At 42.8% G+C, this 19000-nt stretch overlaps 2 protein-coding genes across 8 annotated transcripts in view; one reads left to right on the top strand and one right to left on the bottom strand.

Annotated features, from left to right (window-relative positions):
* Positions 1 to 11204, top strand: part of SRPK2 (SRSF protein kinase 2) — a 117651-nt gene extending 106447 nt beyond the window's left edge. For 3 of the 7 annotated variants that reach the window (XM_087967775.1, XM_087967777.1, XM_087967776.1), the window contains 4 exons: positions 83 to 152; positions 2132 to 2224; positions 3311 to 3403; positions 9469 to 11204. In XM_087967775.1, the coding sequence (XP_087823901.1) occupies positions 83 to 152; positions 2132 to 2224; positions 3311 to 3403; positions 9469 to 9653 (441 nt within the window). In that variant the 3' untranslated portion in view covers positions 9654 to 11204. Of the gene's footprint in view, positions 1 to 82; positions 153 to 340; positions 795 to 2131; positions 2225 to 3310; positions 3404 to 9468 lie in introns of those variants that run through there. The other 4 variants (XM_026677211.2, XM_087967779.1, XM_087967778.1 and 1 more) reach the window with 3 other exon arrangements.
* A 3501-nt stretch (positions 11205 to 14705) lies between these two features.
* KMT2E (lysine methyltransferase 2E (inactive)) overlaps positions 14706 to 19000 on the bottom strand; it is a 56371-nt gene continuing 52076 nt past the window's right edge. The window contains 4 exon segments of the mRNA XM_026677207.2: positions 14706 to 15962; positions 15964 to 16439; positions 16442 to 17054; positions 18534 to 18625. Coding sequence (XP_026532992.2) covers positions 15543 to 15962; positions 15964 to 16439; positions 16442 to 17054; positions 18534 to 18625 — 1601 coding nt within the window. The 3' untranslated portion in view covers positions 14706 to 15542.

Genomic DNA, 19000 nt, shown 5'->3' with positions numbered 1-19000 from the left:
CTATCTGTATTCCTTGAATAAGAGAAAAAACTCGTCCACTGCTAAAATATCCTTCTCTTTTTTCTTTTTTTTAAAATCCTAGGCCTTTGAATTGGCAACTGGAGACTATCTCTTCGAGCCACATTCTGGTGAAGATTATTCCAGAGATGAGGGTATGTATTTTTTTTATTTGTTATTTAAATATCTAGGTGTCCTTTGAACCTTTGTGAATATTCCTAGGAAATACATATGAAGAGACAGTCCCTGAAAACAATTTCATTTCCAAGGGGAGGAAAAAGTCTGCATTTCCCCCTCCTCTTTTAAAATCCCACTGCTAACTGTAAGTCGCTCCCTTCTGCAGAAATATTTTTCCTCCCAAAATCCTGAGAGAAGATTTCTGTCCCGTCCTGTAAGATCTGCATCTGTGTGTGTGTGTGTAAAGATTGAAATTGTGCAGCTTGGATACACAGCCTTGTGTGGCGCGATCTCGAGACACTAAACTTGACCCCGAAAGCCAATTTCCCAATTTTGAGGACATTGGACCGTATTTACCCCATTAGGCAGATTTTTTTTATATCTCTTAAGGATTATCTGCGAATTTGGGTGGTGGGGATGACAACATTTGCCATCTTGAATTTGCTGAAAGGGGAAAAATAGAAGATACGGCAGAAAAAAAAACCTGAATAATTGCTTTATTATTAAATTTATAAACTGCCCTGCTAACTAGCAAGCAGACTACTAAATATCATTTAGTAAGGTTGGAACAATTCTGTGAGAATTGTTTGGCAGCTGGAAAACAGCAGTTTCAAGCTGGGGGGGAAAAAGTAGAATATTTAGCAAATCGTTTTGCAAAAACAAATGTTAGGCAAAATGTTTATATTAATATGCGTTAATATGTCAATTAATATACATTCTTTTCTTTTTTTCATCCTGCCCTGCAATTTTTTGGAGCATGGCTTCTGGCAGGAATGTGTGTGTGTGTGTGTGTGTGTATGTATTAGTATTATTATGGTATTAGTCTTAAATTCTGGTTTATTATCTTCCTTTTGGGTAAATACGATCATTACTAAATGATTTACGGGTAAGTCCTCGACCTACGACCATAATGGAGCCCAAAATTCCCACTGCAGTCCAGTCGTTAAGTGAGTTTTGCCCCCTTTTATGACCTTTTCTGCCACAGTTGTTAAGTGCATCATGTGGTTGTTAAGTGATCACGTGGTTATTCAGGGACACTGCAACCGTCATAATTACAAGTCAGTTGCCAAACGCCCAAATTTTGATCAGAGGATCACAGTCTTAAGGGAAGGAGTGGCTGTGAGTTCGATCCTAGGTAGATATTTCTCTCTCTGGGCACAATGAGAATGTATCTGCTGAACAAAACTCCTCAATGGTGATAGGAAGGGCATCCGGCCAGGAAACACTCTGCTAGCTCCATTCAATTGCCCAGACTCCACCCGCAAGGGATTATGGGGTCATTAAAAGATGATGATGATGATGATGATGATCATGGTCTTATGTGTGAAACAGCCAACGCACAGTCGTAAGTCGAGGACCCGCCCTGTGCAGTCCTATTTCCATCTGTGAACCTGTTTCCTCGGAGCGTCCTTGGCAGCGGTGTTAACAGGAGCCTGGCTTACTTTTTTTGCTTTCCTTTTTAAGCGCTGCCGACGGTCCCTGAACTCTCGGGACCCTCTGCATGGGGTTTCCTGCCAAAGTGGGATCGCGTGGAGAACTTCTTTGGATTTCTTTCTTTCTTTCTTTCTTTCTTTCTTCCTTCCTTCCTTCCTTCCTTTTCCTTCCTTCTTCCTTCCTTCCTTCCTTCCTTCCTTCCTTCCTTCCCTCCCTCCCCTCCTTCCTTCCTTCCTTCTTTTCTTTTTCTTTCTTTCTTTCTTTCTTTCTTTCTTTCTTTCTTTCTTTCTTTCTTTCTTTCTTTCTTTCTTTCTTCCTTCCTTCCTTCCTTCCTTCCTTCCTTCCTTCTCTTTCTTTCTTTCTTTCTTTCTTTCTTTCTTTCTTTCTTTCTTTCTTTCTTTCTTTCTTTCTTTCTTTCTTAAAGAAACTAATTCCATTTTTCCTCCCCCTCTTCTTTTTTATCCCCTCCTTGCCCTGCCCTGCCCTTCCCGTTCCTTATGTCCTTTGTTTCTCTCCTCCGTAGACCACATAGCTCACATCATAGAGCTCCTAGGCAATATTCCAAGGCACTTTGCTCTCTCTGGAAAGTATTCTCGGGAATTCTTCAATCGCAGAGGTAGTCCCTCTTCTTTTTAAAGGCGCCGCGACGCAGACAGAAGCAGACTGCGAATTGCTTGCTGGCAGCTCAGGGCCCCAGAACACATGTCCAAAATATATCTATCTATCTATCTATCTATCTATCTATCTATCTATCTATCTATCTATCTATCTCTGTCTCTCTAATCATTATCTCTGTCTGTCTGTCTGTCTGTCTGTCTATCTATCTATCTATCTATCTATCTAATTTATATCTCTATATCTATCATCTCATCTATATATCTAATTTATCTACATCTCTGTATCTGATTATCTATATATCTGTATCGCTCTATTTATAATTTGTATCTATATCTCTATATCATTATCTATCTGTTTAATTTATCTATATCTCTATATCATTATCTATCTCATCTATATATCTAATTTATCTATATCACTCTATTTATATCTTTATATCTATATCACTCTATAATTTATATCTATCATCTATATCATCATTATCTATCAATCTATTGCTTTATCGCTCTATTATCTAATTTATCTGTATCTCTATATCATTATCTCATCTAATTTATCTGTCTCTCTATCTAATTCATCTATATCTATTTCAATCTATTTATCTAATTTATATCTATATCTCTATATCATTATCTATCTATCATCTTTATCATCTATCATCTCTCTAATTTATATCTATATCTATCTAATTTATATGTCGGTATCTATATCTAATTTATCTATACCTATCTATCTAATCTATATTTATCTCTATCTCTATTTATCTCTATATCTCTATTCTATCTATTTGTTTATATCTATCTATATCTAATCTATCTTTCTGTCTCTTGTCTTATCTATATATTTAGGACTTAAAAGCTACGAAGGATTGGGTGCTTTGCTGTCCCACAAGGCGGCCTGGCCCTCTGATTCGAACTCCCCCCCTCCTAAATTCACGCTGCAAGCAACATTCGCGTCTCTGTGTTTTCAACAGGACGGCCGGTCTGTTTCTGTCTGTACCGGGCCATTCTCCTTGTGTGCATGCCGTGTATTGATTAAACTGTTGTATGTTTCTCTGTTTTGCTGGAAATATGCTCCAATGCAGATCACATAGCATTGATCATTGAACTGCTGGGAAAAATCCCTCGAAAATACGCAGTGTTGGGAAAATATTCCAAGGAGTTTTTCACCAAAAAAGGTAATGGTGTTTCTGAACCCCCTAATATCAACACTAGCTCTTTCCACCACCAGCCCTCCCCAGAAAATGACTCATCCTTATGAACGATGAAGCATTTATTAAAAAGTTTAAAAAATACATGTTAAAGAACCTGTGCAGAATGAATTTTGTTTTACACGTAGTCCTTGACGTACGACCACAATTGAGCCTCAAATTACTACTAAGTTAAGTGGGACCTTTGTTTACGTGAGGGCCTGATTTTATGCCTTTTCTTGCCACCGTTGTTAAGGGAATCACTGCAGTTGTTAAATTTAGTCACACCGTTAATTAAGTGAATCCAATTTCCCCATTGACTTTGCTTGTCAGAAGGTTGCAAAAGGCCAATAAGTGATCGTTGCGCATTGCAACCGTCATAAATATGAACCCAGTTAGCCAAGCATCTGAATTTTGATCATGTGATCATATTTACGATGGTCGCGGTGTCCCTGTGGGCCGCGTGGTTCCCCTTTTGCAACCTTCCGACAAGCCAAGTTAATGGGAAAGCCAGATTCACTGAACAACCATGTTACTAACTCAACAACTGCAGTGATTCACTTAACGATGGTGGCAAGAAAGGTCGTAAAATGGGGCAAAACCTCACCTTAACAGCTGTCTCTCTCTTAGCGATGGGAATTTGGTTGTACGTTGAGGACTGCCTGTGCTTAAAAAATGTTTCCGTGCTCTCGGTCAGTTTAGCAGACAGTGGCCCAAATGAGTTACGGCTGGACTGTTCATTTCTGCCCAAGAGACTCTTGGCATTAAACTTTGAGATGGGGATAATTCAATCTCTCTCTTCGAAATTTGCATTATTTTCCTTCCCCCCCCCCCCCAGGTCTTACTTTCTCTCCTTGCTCTTTTTTACCTCCCACCTATGATGATTGCACCCAATAACGTTCATCCTTTAACTTGGGTTGGGTTTAGCCAATGCTCCTGTCTGTGGTTCGCTTTGGGAAAGGGCTCCTGTGGGGTTGAAATTTGGCATGGGATAGATAAGCAGTTCTGTTTCTCTTCTGAACCAAATCACGGAATGAGAGACTAGTTTAACAGGATAACAGAGGTGGAAGGGACCTTGGAGGTCCTCTAGTCCCACCCCCAGCTTGTTCTGACCAAGGCTTCCCAAGCCCGTAATTAAGCACACGTTTAATTAAAACAACTCTTGTTTTATTTCAACGCTGGGAATTATGTTCAATCCCAGCCCATAATGAGTCTCAAACAGTCCCTTGAGATAAGCACCCACCTTTCTCTCCTTTGAATTGCTGCCAACAGCTAAAGTGCCAAATGAACTGTAAAAAGCCAAACAGAGTAATCTTAAACAGTTCCCCAAGATAAGCACACACCTTTCAGTTCGGTGGAATGCTGCCAAAAACAGAAGTATCCAATTAATTATAAAAGAAACCAACCGAAGTACAAGAAAAAACCAAAGTACACAGAGCTTCATGGTTTAATCCGAACTGAGCGAATGACTGATTCCTGCAAAGGTTTTCCTACCTTTGTACTTCCTTTATACCTTAGGGGAGGGGCAATCACCTCCAAGCCTTACTCCCGAGTCGCCCCTTTTGTCTTAGCTGCTCTTGGCTTCTAGCAGCTCTGTGCATACACGCACTGAGAACAAGCTCCCTTGGGTCCTTTGCCTTGCTGCTGCCAGACTCCGGAGGCAGCACCCCACTCCCAGATGGTCCTGGCCCCATCTCTGCATCGGACACAGGACACCCTCATCCGAGTCCTCTCTAGACTCCCGGACTAGTCCCGGTCCTTTCCCATTGTCCGATTCCACTGCTGTCTGCAGAGGCTGCCGGCGAACCACAGCACTGCTCAAGCAGGAGAGCCTATACCAGAGATGTCAAACTCAAGGCCCACGAGCCAGATTCAGCCCCGGGGTGCTTAGTTCAGGCCTGCGGGGCCGCCCCATAAACAATGAAGGACCGGCCTGCGGGGCCTCCCCCAGCGAAAATGGAACTTTGGAGGGCTGTGTGCCGAGCTCCGTTTTCGCTGGCAGAGGGTTGCAAGAGCCCGTCGTGGCCAAAAACAGAGGCCGGGGGACACCCCCCAAAAAAATCCATTTTCGCTGGCAGAGGGCTTTAGGAGGCCGTCGTGGCCAAAAATGGAGCCTGGACCACTCCCATCCCTGCTGTGCCCCCCCTCCGAGGTCCAACACAACCCTGAATCGAGATTGACACCTGGCCTATACTGTTCCAGACAAAGGGCTGCCCAATCTCTTCTTGAAAAGCTCCAGTGATGTCTGCAACATCTGGAGGGAAGCCATTTAAAACACAGCCCAAGTTCAAGGAAACCTGGTTTGACCACTGGAAAGCAGATCTGTTCCACTGCCACGTCTGTTGCACTGAGATCCACTAAGACTAGGCTTGGCTTGCAGATATCCGTGGATCCGCCTTCTCCAACCAGCATTTGGACCAACCCATTAGAACAGAGGTCTCCAAACTTGGCAACGTTAAGATTTGTGGCCTTCAACTCCCAGAATTCTCCAGGGAGTTGAAGTCCACAAGTCTGGGAGTTGAAGTCCACAAGTCTTAAAGTTGCCAAGTTTGGGGACCCCTGCATTAGAACACTGAGGGCCAAACCTGTTGAAAATTCCTTGTTTTTAGACGGTCCAGAAAGCCTTATTTTTTATTATTATTTGTCTTCGCCTTGCTGATTGATATTTTTGGAATTGGTTTATGGCGTACAGGAAGTCCTCGACTTACAGCAGTTCATTTAGTGACCGTTCAAAGTTCCAACGGCCCTAAGCAAAAGCGACTTGGGACCCCCTTTTCACCATTGCCACCTTTGCAGTCTCCCCGTGGTCTTGTGATCAAAATCCAGGCGCTTGGCAACTGACTCACATTTATGATGGTTGCATCGTCCCAAGGTCACGTGGTCCCCTTCTGTGACCTGCTGACAAGCAAAAAGTCAATGAGGAAGCCAAGTTCACTAAACACAACTGAGTTACTAACTACAGGACTACAGGAACCATTTGCACCACTCAGGTGGCCCTGAGGACACAGATAAACCTCCAAGTGGCCTCAACGATTCTCTCAAAGGATGCAAATGACCAGCTGTCTGCAAAGAGTACAAATCCTTCCATTCCTCACCATCCAGTCAGAGGTGAAGAAGCTTCTTGGATAAACGTCTTTTCTTTTGAAATGTCTTCAAAAGAAAAAATGAGAAAGTCCAGTTGCTTACTGAAAAAGCACCTTTGGGACAACCATGACATGGATGACTGAGAATCTGTACAGACTTTTAGCTATACAATTTTGGATGAAGTGGGAGTAGGAATGGATTTCCAGAGGAAAAATTGCAGACTACAGGAACCATTTGCACTACTCAGGTGACCCTGAGGACACAGAGAAACCTCCAAGTGGTCTCAATGACCCTCTAAAAAGAATGCAAATGACCAGCTGTCTGCAAGGAGTATAAATCCTTCCATTCCCCCACCATCCAGCCAGAGCTGAAGAAGCTTCTTGGATGAGAAGTGAAATGTCTTCAAAAGAAAAAACAAGAAAGTCCAGTTGCCTTCTGAAAAAAGCACCTCTGGGACAACCATGACCTGGACGACTGACAATCTCTACAGAGGTTTAACCAGGATCCTAACTTAACAGCTGCAGTGATTCACTTAACAACTGTGGCAAGAAAAGTGGCAAAATGGGGCAGAGCTCACAGAACAAATGTTTCACTTAGCAACATCAATTTGGAGGTCCATTGTGGTAGTAACTTGAGGACTTCCTGTAATTGCATCAGAGGCCCCCACACACACTTTTTTAAACATGTAGTCTTTCGCCTTCACTTAGATTGCTTTTATATTTTTTCAATCCTTCTGGGTGATGACCCCAGGTGTGGCACAAAGGCAACACAGTCAGATATTCAGTAAGAGTCTCTTTATTAGCTTCAACTTTGCCCCTCCAATGTCCTGGTTACCTTCTGGCTGGAGAAAAACTCTCCCAGGAACAGCCTTTGACTGCAGAAAATTCAGTCCAAAACATGAGCAACACAAACTGTAACTTAAAGTCCAAACAAGCCAAACTGAAGTAATTAGTTTGACAGGGCAGGAACAAGAATTTCAGACTTGAAGGGACAGCAAAACTCACATGGTTGGGAAGATGCCAGGAACACAGATAAGCCACGATAACACAGGATAAAGTCATGTTTGCTCCCAACAGCCTGCCGCACGCAGCCTGCCTTTCTTATCAACTATCTTCCAGGTGTGGCAAATGAAGGGAATCAGGGCCCTTTCCTCCCCCATAAGCCACACAACCCATGTTGCTCTCTGCGTGCCCTAGGATGAAGAAGGGGTGGGCCTGGGTCTTCCTCTGAACTGCCTCTCCCTTGTTCTATCTCTCTCCTGCTCTGCCCAGCCAGACTTTGCCCTTCCCCAGTTTCCTCCACAGCCAACGGAGCTACACTCCCACTTCCTGTCAGCTGTTCCTCTTCCTCCTCGGATTCAGACTCTGACAGGGGCATGACAGTGATTGTTGGTTTTATGGATTGCGATCTGTTACACTTCCACTGTTACCAAGAATGTTTTTTACTTTTTTCTATTTGGTAACCCGCCAAGAATCGTTTTAATTTAGCAGGATATAAACAAACCAACCAACAAGCACAAGTGTTTATTGCATCCCTGAAGGCATCTGTTGGATGCAATTTGTATATGTATTTGTAGCAGGAGTGTAACGCGCATTAGATAAATGATTAATTTGGGAGTTTGTGCAGTGATGTAACCCTGCAAAGAATACATATCAAAATGACCCAAAGGAACTCTTCGATGATGTTATTTTGGGAATGAACTAAATCCCTGTTCAATAATCAACACACTTTCCTCTCTTTGAAATTTTTTTCCTCTATTTCAGGGGTTCCCAACCTTTTCTATACCCTGCACCCCTAGAATGCTTCTGATATATTCTCACACCCCTTACAAAAGTAAATTATGCATATAATTATGCATATACACTATAATTTTGAAACTTCTAAACCCAAGTTTTCGCTCCCTCCCTGAATATCATCTCACATCCCTGGTTGGGAACCCCTTTTCTGTTGGAAAAAGCAGATTTTTTAAAAAAGAGAGAGCGTGTTGCTAACACTAGAATTCTGAAATAATAAATATTGCCCTTGCCTCTTTAATACATTGTAAAATCAGTAGGCCCAAAGATTTGGAAGTGGGGTGGACTTCATTGAAAATAACTTCCTAACTCTGCAGCGCCCCCTTGTGGTTTGCTTTATGTTAGTTTGACTTTACAGAATAACAGAATAATAGAGTTGGAAGGTCTTCTAGTCCAACCTACTACTCAGGAAGGAAATCCTATATCATTCTGGACAAATGGCTGTGCAGTCTCTCCTTAAAAACCTCCAGTGTTGGAGCACTTACGATTTCTGGAGGCAAGCTGATCCACTGATTGTTAATATAACTTTATATAATATATAATAAGTTAATACTGTGTTTCCCTGAAAATAAGACCCTGTCTTATTTTTTTGCCACCAAAAAAGGCACCAGGTCTAATTTTCGGGGGATGTTGTCCACTGACTAACCTCACTTGTGCGCATCACCCCCAGCCTCCTTTTCGCTGTCAGAGGCCTTCAGGAACTACTACTTCTGTGGCTGGCAAGGCTTCTCCTGAAGGCCTCTGCAGTCAATAACAGAGCTCTGGATCGATCCTGAGCTTTGTTATCAAGCTACAGAGGCCTTCAGGAAAGCCTTGCCAGCCTTGCCGGCTGCAGAAGAAATGGGCCGGCAAGGCAGGTGTCTGGGTGTGCAAGGCCTGGCTACAACTGTCCAAAGGTAAATAGTAGGGCAGCTCCACCCCTCATCCCTACCCTAGCTTAATTTTTACCCGTCCACTCTGGAGTGGGCAGGATCTTAATTAGGGCTTATATTCCGGATAGGGCTTATATTGGACGCACATGTAAAAAATCAAGCTAGGACTTACTTTCAGGGTAGGTCATATTTTTGGGGAAACAGGGTACGGCTGCCTTCCCAAAACTCAAAAGAGATTCCGATCACATCTCGACGCACGCAGAAACTAACCCTTTTCTCTCTTCTGCCTTTCCCATGAACGCAGGAGAACTCCGGCACATCACCAAGCTGAAACCCTGGAGCCTCTTTGATGTTCTCGTGGAGAAATACGGTTGGCCTCAGGAAGACGCGGCGGAGTTTACCGATTTCCTGATCCCCATGTTAGAAATGGTTCCGGAAAAACGAGCCTCCGCTGGTGAATGCCTTCGGCACCCTTGGCTGAATTTGTAGCAGGAGCCTTGGATCAAAACCCCATCGGGCCAGCCCTCCCTTTCTCCACGCATCAAACCTAAAAAAAAGCCACGGTGACTTGTCATAAAATGCTCTTTTAACAGGATGGCTTCAATCCCAGTCCTTTATTTTTTACTTTGGAGGTACTGTTCTGACTTTTTTTTTTTTTTTTTTGCTTTTTCGTGCACTGTGTTCTGGGGAGGAGGAGAAAGGAGGAAGGAGTGTCGTTTTTGTCTTCAACTAGTAGTTCTACTGACTGTCTCCAAACATACCCCACCCCCCAAACTTACTCTGTGTCTTTAAAGCATTGTTTCTTGTGTTGTGTGGAATCCAAACATTGACCTTTTGGAAGCACATCTCCTCCATTCTCTTCCCTTTACTGTGTTTCAGGCAGGTTTGTAACTATTTATGGAAACTATTTTAGCTGAATATTATATAATTTACAAGTGTGAGACGTTTATCGAGTCCGAATTCGGAAAATGTACAATTCTTATCTTCAAGCAAAAGGGACCTTGTTCTTTGTAAAATAGCGTTATGTAAATGCACCCTGTAAATGTTTATTTCCATTTAAAACTAAAACAAAGAAACAAAAACGGGGATGCGGCACAAGTTGCAGAGTTAAAGCTATTCAATTGAAAGTGACTTTAGTATACCAATTGCATGTGGTGGGTTTTGCTTTAGGGAGTTACGTAAACGTCCCTTTCGGTAGCTGATAATTGGATTTCGAAAGAAAAGTGACTCTTGATTTCTAAAATTTCTCACTCTCTCCAAGAGGCACTTTAAAGGAAGTCTGAAGTGTACGGAAAATATATATATGTGTGTGTATATATATATATATATATTTGAGTGACTTTAATAAGATGTCATTTGCTTTCCAGTTGTGAGGTGATGGCATAGCAAGAGCAAACTGCTTTTTTTTCCCTGTAAGGCTGAAGAATTTAAAGAAAATCTTGGAAGCATTTTTTGTGCAGAACTGTGGATGATTTAAAAAAAAAAGGCAGTCCTTTTAAAGGAGGAAAAAGAAAGAAAGAAGCAGAAATGATACAAACCTTACATTAAAAAATGAAAAGATCATGCACCTTCCATTCATAGCTTTACCTGTTTCAGAAACAAATTGCACTAGCTTATTTTTTTTTTCCTCCCCCATAATCGACATATTGAGGAAGTAATCTTCCTTTTGTAAGTTGCACACAAAAAAGTTAGGTGTTTTTTTGTATTAAAAGAAGAAAAAGAAAAAAGAAAAAAAGAAGAAAAGTAGATTCCAAAAAGAGATCTTCTAGGCAATACAGATTTTAGAATGTAAAATACAGAGGTGTCTTTTAGCCTCTTTTAAAAAAAAAAGTCGGTGGGAATGAATGTAAATTTATTTCTGGTTTTACATATTAATTACGGTGCCACTTTTGTCCATTTTAAAAAGTTATTCACATGCCTTTTGCAATACTTAGATTGTGAGACGATTCTCTCTCCCCCCCCCATATTGTAACAATAATTAATTGTTTGAGGTGCTTGCAGTTGTCTTAATTAAAGTGGTTGTTTTTCTTTTTTCAGAAATTGTCCTGCTCCCTCTGGATTGTTTTTGGGAAAGGGGACAAATGCGAAACGGCATTTTTACTCATTCGGTGTTTGTTAGAAAAATCAAACCGGCCAGGGATTCAGAGGCATTTGCCTTTTTTTGTTTTTCAAATGTTTATTCAAACAAACAAACAAACAAACCTCAAAAGCAGAGTGAGGCGAAATAAGACATCTCAGCCTTGCTATATATATATTCCGGAAGGCGAGTTAAATCCTTTTGCAGCAAATGTGGTGCTAGTTGCTAGGATGCTTGTACGCAACCGTAGCTTTTCCAAGAGAGCAGTCGTAGATACAGATTTTGGACGGAACCAGACAGAGCCCATAAAAGGACTATCAGTACAAACCACGTTTCCAAAAGAAAGAAAAAAAATCCATGCATCATAAATTTGCTTTATTACCAATCCCTTTCCGAAGGATGCAGCGTCTTGCATTTGATCGACGAGAATATTTGTAGTTCAGGGTTGACATTAAGGGTCCTCGGTGTTCTCCGACCTGCGTGGTTTCTCACAGATGTTTGAGGGCCCCAAACTAGGAAACTTGGCACTGATGACGTTACCTAGTTGGGTCAGGAGACGTCTGCCAGAAAACCCACCCAGCTCAGAGAGTGCCAAGGACCTCAGTGTCTCATTGGTTTAACAGCCTTGCAAAGAACCTAATCAATTGGAGAAGGGCCTCTTATCATGCTTTGCCCCGATTGGCTTACGGCAATATGCAAATCTTCGATTCAAGGGAGGGAACAGCGTTCCTGGATGGTTGTTGTCCTTGCCCTTCACTGAAATTCTTCCCCGGGGTTGGGTGGGTAGGGGTAATGTGAGGGCGGGGGGTGTTGCGGAACAAGGATTATGGAAGAGTTGCTTTGGTTTGAGTGGCTTGTCCCCGATGATTATTTGCAATCTGTATTCTATTTATGTACTATATAAAAAGGAGGTGATTTTACATCTGGCTTGAGACCGTGTTCATTTCCATGGGATACACAAAGTGAAGTCGTTGCTGGATCTCCATTGGAATTTGGTGACAATGACCCAGCAAAGATCCCACTCAGCAATTTTATTTTATTTTTGGACCCCGAGTCTTCCCCAGTAGCAGCTTGGTTTATTGGGCTGCTTTCCTCTCTCTGCGGAAACCCTGCAATCCGTGGGTGTGTATGTGGCGCCCCCTGGAGTAACTTTAAAGAAAGGCTAGCCTGCTAAATTGAGAAGGGCTTTATTTATTGTGTCCATCTAATGGAAGGACGCGGTGGTTCAGTGGCTGAGACGTTGGGGTCGTCGATCAGAAAGGTCGGCAGTTCGTATCCCTAGCGCCGTGTAATGGAGTGAGATCCCATTCCTTGTCCCAGCTTCTGCCAACCTAGCAGTTCGAAGGCACGTTAAAAATGCAAGTAGAAAAATAACGACCCCTTTGGTGGGAAGGTCACAGTGTTCCATGCGCCTTTGGCGTTTAGTTCTGCCAGCCACATGACCACAGAGACGTCTTTGGACAGCGCTGGCTCTTCGGCTTTGTAACGGAGATGAGCACCGGCCCCTAGAGCCGGAAACAACTAGCACGTACATGCGAGGGGAACCTTTAAATAATCCAGGAAGCAGGTAAGAAGAAATTCTGCTTCATGTAGGTAGTAGGAAGGAACCAGCTACTTCTCATTTCAGCTTATAATATTATGCTAATTGTAGCATACACTGGCAAGGATGGACTATAATTCACGGAAACCGAAATTGTAGTTACTTTATGTTGCCCCAATACAATATAGGTAGTTCTTTTCTATTACCAGGTTTTATCGGTACAGGTAGTCCTTCACTTATGGCCACAATGGAATCCAACGTTTTGTTTCTAAGCGAGACATTTGTTAACGTTTTTCTGTTTTATGACTGTTACCAGTTAAGCGAATTGCTGCAGTTGTTAAATTAGGCCAAGGGGTCGGCAACCTTAAACACTCAGAGTCATTTGGACCTGTTTCCCACAGAAAACTCCGGGAGCCACAAAATCTTTCCCGTGCCCGACTATTTCCTGAGCGGCCACGAACTAGCATATATAGTTGAATTAAATGTTCTGTTTTCTTCTGAAACTTTTCTTGGATTTATCCATGGTTAGCCTACCATGGATCAAAAAGCTCAATAAATCACGTGCCGGCAAGTGTTGCACATTGGTGGTTGTGATGCATATTTTGAGACAGGGAGCCACAGCAGAGGGATGTAAGAGCCACATGTAGCTCCAGAGCTACGGATTGCTTACCTCTGAGTTAGGCACACCATGAATCTGTCTTCCCCATTGACTTTGCTTGTCAGGTCGCAGTAGGGGATTGTATGACTCCAGACACTGCAACCAGAGTCAGTTGCTAAGCTTCTGAATTTTGATCACATGACCAGGGGGATGCTGCAACGGTCATTAAGTATAAAAAAAAGGTCCCTTTTTTCAGTGATGTTGTAACTTCGGTCACTAAATGAACTGTTGTAAGTTGAAGACTACCTGTACCAACAGCACAGTCAAGATCGGTAGTCTGGAGGTAGAATATATAACATTATTATGATTTGCCTAGCTATTCCTGTCTCGGGCATCCTGAATGTGAATGGATTTGGGTTGTGTAGTCCAAAAGGCGCTTGCGATATGAAGTGTCAAAGAGGACAGGTAATGGAGCCCAACATTTCTGCTGCGAAGTGAGACATTTGTTAACTTGAGTTTTGCCCCATTTTATAAAACTTCCTTGCCCCGGTTGTTAAGTGAATTGCTGCACTTGATAAGTTAGTAACCTGATTAAGTAAATCTGTCTTCCCCCTTGACTTTTGCTTCTCAGGAGGTTTTAAAGGAGGCTCACATGACCCCTGGACACAGCAATGGTCATATATATATGATATATATATATGAACCGGTTGCCAATTTTGATCGCATGATCACAGGGAAGCCAATGGTCGTAACTGAAAAACAGTGGGAAGCCACCTTTCAGTGGCGTAGTAACTTTGAACGGTTCCTAAACGAACTGTTGTAAGTCAAGGACTACCTGTAGTGTTTCGCATTGAAGAATGCCATTTGATAAATAGCACACTACTAGCTGTAGTAGTTTCTGCTGCTAGCAGGGGTAGCAATTTCCTCAAGACAGCACTATTATGTTGGGTAGAGTAGAGTAGAACAACAAGAGTTGGAAGGGACCTTGGAGGTCTTCTAGTCCAACCTCCTGCCTAGGTAGGAAACCCTGTACCATTTCAGACAATTGGTTGTCCAATCTCTTCTTAAATACTTCCAGTGTTGGAGCATCCACTACTTCTGGTGGCAAGTTGTTCCACTGATTAATTGTTCTAATGCTCAGGAAAAAAATGGCTGCCAGTTGTTAAATTTCTTCAGAGTCCTTTGGATTTAACTGGCTCCATGTCTGCATTTCTTGCTCTCAGCGAATAGAAGCCTCCTTTGGCCCAGGTTAAGTCCGCTGAGGTACCCACAACACCCTTTCAAATGTACACTTTCTGAAAACAGCAAATTCGCAAAACAAGAGGGTTTAAAACTGACATAATTGTGATTTATTAACATGAATTAAAATGCCCAACCAGTGCTGCAATGTGACAGTATATTAAAAAAAAATTAAAAGTTCATATACTGTACTACTTTCACAAAGATCACACGCTTTTGCAAAAGACTCATATGTACAATACTATATCAAATGAGAAGCATTAAGCAGTTTTACACGCAAAAGGAACAGTATTTACAGCACTTGTCAGAGACATTAGAAACAATCTATACATTAAATTACAATGTCTGAAAAGAAGTCTTGAAAAGAAAGGAGCCATGTTCACACCAAACTATAAAAAATATCTGTATTGCGCCTTCTACTATATGCACACAAAAACTGTTGACAGATGAAGAAAAAAAGAGAAAGAAATCTGTTAGTGCCGTCCACTTAGCTGTGTACTTTTTTAATTACATATGTATAAAAAGTAAATATAGAAAACATTCACTAAATGAAGTTTTTAACTGCAACGATAAAAATTTAAAAGTTATGCAGCAACAAATCTTACTGCCAGAACAAACAGAGCTGGAATGTTCATGTACAAAATAATAATTAAAAAAAAAATTCCTAAAAAAAAAACCCACTGGCTTTCGCCGCAGAGATTTAGGGATTTTTTCTTTTTAAAAAAAGCAAAAACTGGAAAGAATACGATGAAAAGCACGCGCGCACTGGTGTTCGCTTTTATACAAAGTATAATGTACAAGCTTTAAAAAGTACCTTGAACAGGTACATATGAAATATACAGATTTTTACAGAACATTTTTAAAATGTTTAGAAGCGAGGAAGGAGGGGGGAGTTGAGGAGGAGGAAGAGGGGGGGTCCGGTTTTTAATGCCACCCTGAACCATGATAATTGTTTTGAAACGTCGGCGGCACCTGGGCTCTGTGGATAGGGATCTGCCCGGGCAACGGAGATGCCTGCTGAGGTCCTTGTACGCCATGCGGAAGGGAGACCGAGCCAGGATGAGGACAGAACCCGGAGGCGGTAGGGGTGGCAATACTGGTTGGTGCTTGGGGCTGAAGGTGTGAGCTCTGGCCAGGAAGTAGACAGTGCGGCCCTGTTCCAGTTGGCGGATGCGGAGGTCCGGATCCCAACGGGGGATGATGCGGCTGCGATGGGTAAGTTGACACTGTCGGATGAGCGCTCGAAGGGAAAAGGGAGGGCCCTTGGTGAGGCGGGTGATGTAGTCCTTGGGCTGGTGCTGCGTGATGACTGGAGCTTAAGACATTGGAAGGGGCGGGGGCGGCGCGGAGGGGGCGCTGAGCTGACTACGTGCTGGTGTTGTGCTTGCAACCCTTGGTGGGCTGTGGTGGGATGCGTAGGAAGGTGATGAGGGAGGGGGGCGGGAGGAGGAGGAGGCGGCGGAGGCAGGTGGTGACTGGCAGCTTGAGAGTGGATGTGGGAACCGGTAGCCACGGCGTGCGCGGGACTCACCCCGTGGGCCACAGCATGCTGCGGGTGTGGGTTCTGCTGCTGCTGCTGCTTCACGAGGTGTGGTCCGGGAGCGGCAGGAGGGGGCGGAGGTGGGGGCGCCCCCACCACCGAGCTCTGGTGATGAATACTGGCCGTTGGAGATGGCAGGAAGTGCCCGCTGTTGACAAGGTGGCCCGAAACGGGCTGCTGACAGGCGGTCCCGGCGAGGGCTTGATTTGGTCCAGAGGGAAAGACGCTTTGTTGGGACGTGAGGCTGCTTTTGATCGGATTGTAATTCTGAAAATTTCCTGAGGGGGTTGCTGGTTTTGATAATAAGTGGAGGAAGGGGGCGGAGGGGGAGGGGGAGGCGGGGCAGCAGCAGCATTCAGAGTCTGTTGGTGAAACTGGTTGTAAGAGACCGAAGAGGTTGGGGGAAATAACGTCCCGGTGTTTGGCTGCTGGGCGCTAGGCTGGAGAGTTTGGGTGGCGGCGTAAAAGCCCCGGTGAGAGTCTCTCTGAGGCATCCCCACCTGAGGAGACGGCGGATGTTGAGGTCGGTATGGTGATCCTAAGGGTTGGGAAGGCGGCTTTGGTGACAGGTAGCCGTGCTGAGCCGGGGTGAGGGGGGTGGAGGGTTTGGGAGGGTTTTCTATGTGAGGTGAAGTGGGGCAAGGAAGTTTCAGCGGTGCCGGAGGCGGCTTCTGGGAGAGTGGATCAGCTGTGCTGCGCAGGAGGGGCTGGGATGGGGGAGGAGGTTTTGAAAGTGCTTCAGCGTTGTTGGACAGCTGTTTCTGTTGCTGGTCTGGTTTGGGGTGAGTTGTGTTGTCAGCCCCAGGAGTGTCTCCTGCACTCTCACACTGGGAATCCTGCTTGGTTGGCGTTTTTCCGAGTGACTGAACAGGAACTACAGGATTTGGTGAAGAAGTCTGCATCAAGACAAAGAAGCATTAAGTGCCGGTCTGTTGTTAAAACACATTCATTCGGGATAATAATAATAATAATAAATTAATTAAATAATAATAATAATAAATTAATTAAATAATAATAATAATAATTAATAATTAATAATAATAATAATAATAATAATAATAATAATAATAATAATAATAATAATAATAATAATAATAATAATAATAATTAATAATAATGTTCTGTGTAGGCTCAAGAACAAGGAGCACAAAGAACAGCATTTCTTCACAAAATACTCTCACTTGTCTGACAACAATTGGTGTCTACGTCTTTTAATGTTTTGAACCTTGTGAAAAGAAAAAAACAGTATCCTTGTTCTGTGAACTATATATAAATAATCAAAACTTCTGGGGGAAAAAGTCATAGCTTTACTAACATTGAAAGACCTCATTTAAAACTTGTCAACTCTTTCATTTTGTAGCCCAAAATGTCACGCCTCTTAGTTGTTTTGCAACAGAGAATTAGGAAGGTATATTTATATTGTTTCTTTAAAAAAAACAAGGCAATATTTAATTGGTATTAATAGATCGATGCAATACCTGGCATTAATAAGATAATGGCTTCAGTGCCATTTCAACAACTAAACATTTTGAAATTTAGAAGCAAAATAGGCATATCCTGTAGTATTTTAAATACAGATAGTCTTCGACTTACGACCACAATTGAGACAAAATTTATAATGGTGAGACATTTGTCAAATAAATTTTGCCCCATTTTACCACCTTTCTTGCCACAGTTGTTAACAGGGATGTTAAGTGAAGCTGGTTTCCCCACTGACTTTGCTTGTCAGAAGGTTGTAAGAAGTGATCACATGACCCTGGGCCACTGCAAATGTCATAAATATGAACCAGTTGCCAAGCATCCAAATTTTGATCGCATTACCTACCACGGGGATGCTGCACCGGTCATGTGAAAAATGGTCATAAGTCACTTTTTGGTGCCTTTGCGACTGAACGGTCACTAAACAAGCTGTTGTAAGTCGAGGACTACCTGTACTGCATTTGCTTATGCTGGTAAGAACTCCATCCTGTCTTGAAACAAACCTGTGCAGTTCCTTAGCACTGTGGTTCCTCTTTCACCTATGTTAACTGGTACTGGGGGTGGGGGGGACATACTCCTAAGCTTTCTATTTGATTACATATTTCTGCAGCTCACAAATGTACAGAAGTATCACCTCAAATCTGACCTGGGCTCTATTTAAGAACTGCTTTGCTGAACTAATAAAACCGGTCAAGTCCAGCATTCTTTTTTTCCATCTTAATCTCTCTCTTTTTGTCTCCAGCATTTGTTCATTAAAATGATACGGTCTCTTTATGAAAACTGTATGTTTTAATTCTAATTACATTCAGAAGCAAAGTAATAAAATTCAAGCCCTCTAACTCTCTCCCTCTCTCCCCCCTCTTCCCCTCTCTCTCCCATGCTCTGTGAAACGGTACCTTGCTTGGTTTTAGAGGACTCTTGCACGTCTTCAAAGGAGTATCTGGGGATGGGCATTCACTTGTAGGCTCCGGATTTTCAGGATCAGTTTCTGCAACAAACAAGAGTCTAGAAATAGAGGTGTTGCTGTGTTTGGACACAGTTAAGAAATGGGGGGAACAGATTAAACTTTTATATATGCAACAGACAGAAGCCCAGATCATTGTCCTAAGATTCATTAATAGTGTCTGTGATGAACAGTTGCCACCAATCAAAACAGACCAGAAACAATAGCAATAGCCCTTAGACTTATATACCATTTCACAGTGCTTTCCAGCCCCCTCTACGCAGTTTACAGAGTCAGCCTATCTTCCACAACAATCTGGGTCCTCATTTTAATGACCTCAGAAGGATGGAAGGCTGAGTCAACCTTGAGCCACTCAGGATCAAACTCCAGGCAGTGGGCAGAGTTAACCTGAAATACTGC

This window comes from Notechis scutatus, chromosome 6, assembly GCF_049901735.1.
Source record: "Notechis scutatus isolate UNSWTSFEM ecotype Mainland chromosome 6, rNotScu1.2, whole genome shotgun sequence".
In the NCBI taxonomy this organism is placed as follows: domain Eukaryota; kingdom Metazoa; phylum Chordata; class Lepidosauria; order Squamata; family Elapidae; genus Notechis; species Notechis scutatus.
This window is presented reverse-complemented; position numbering and strand designations above follow the sequence as displayed.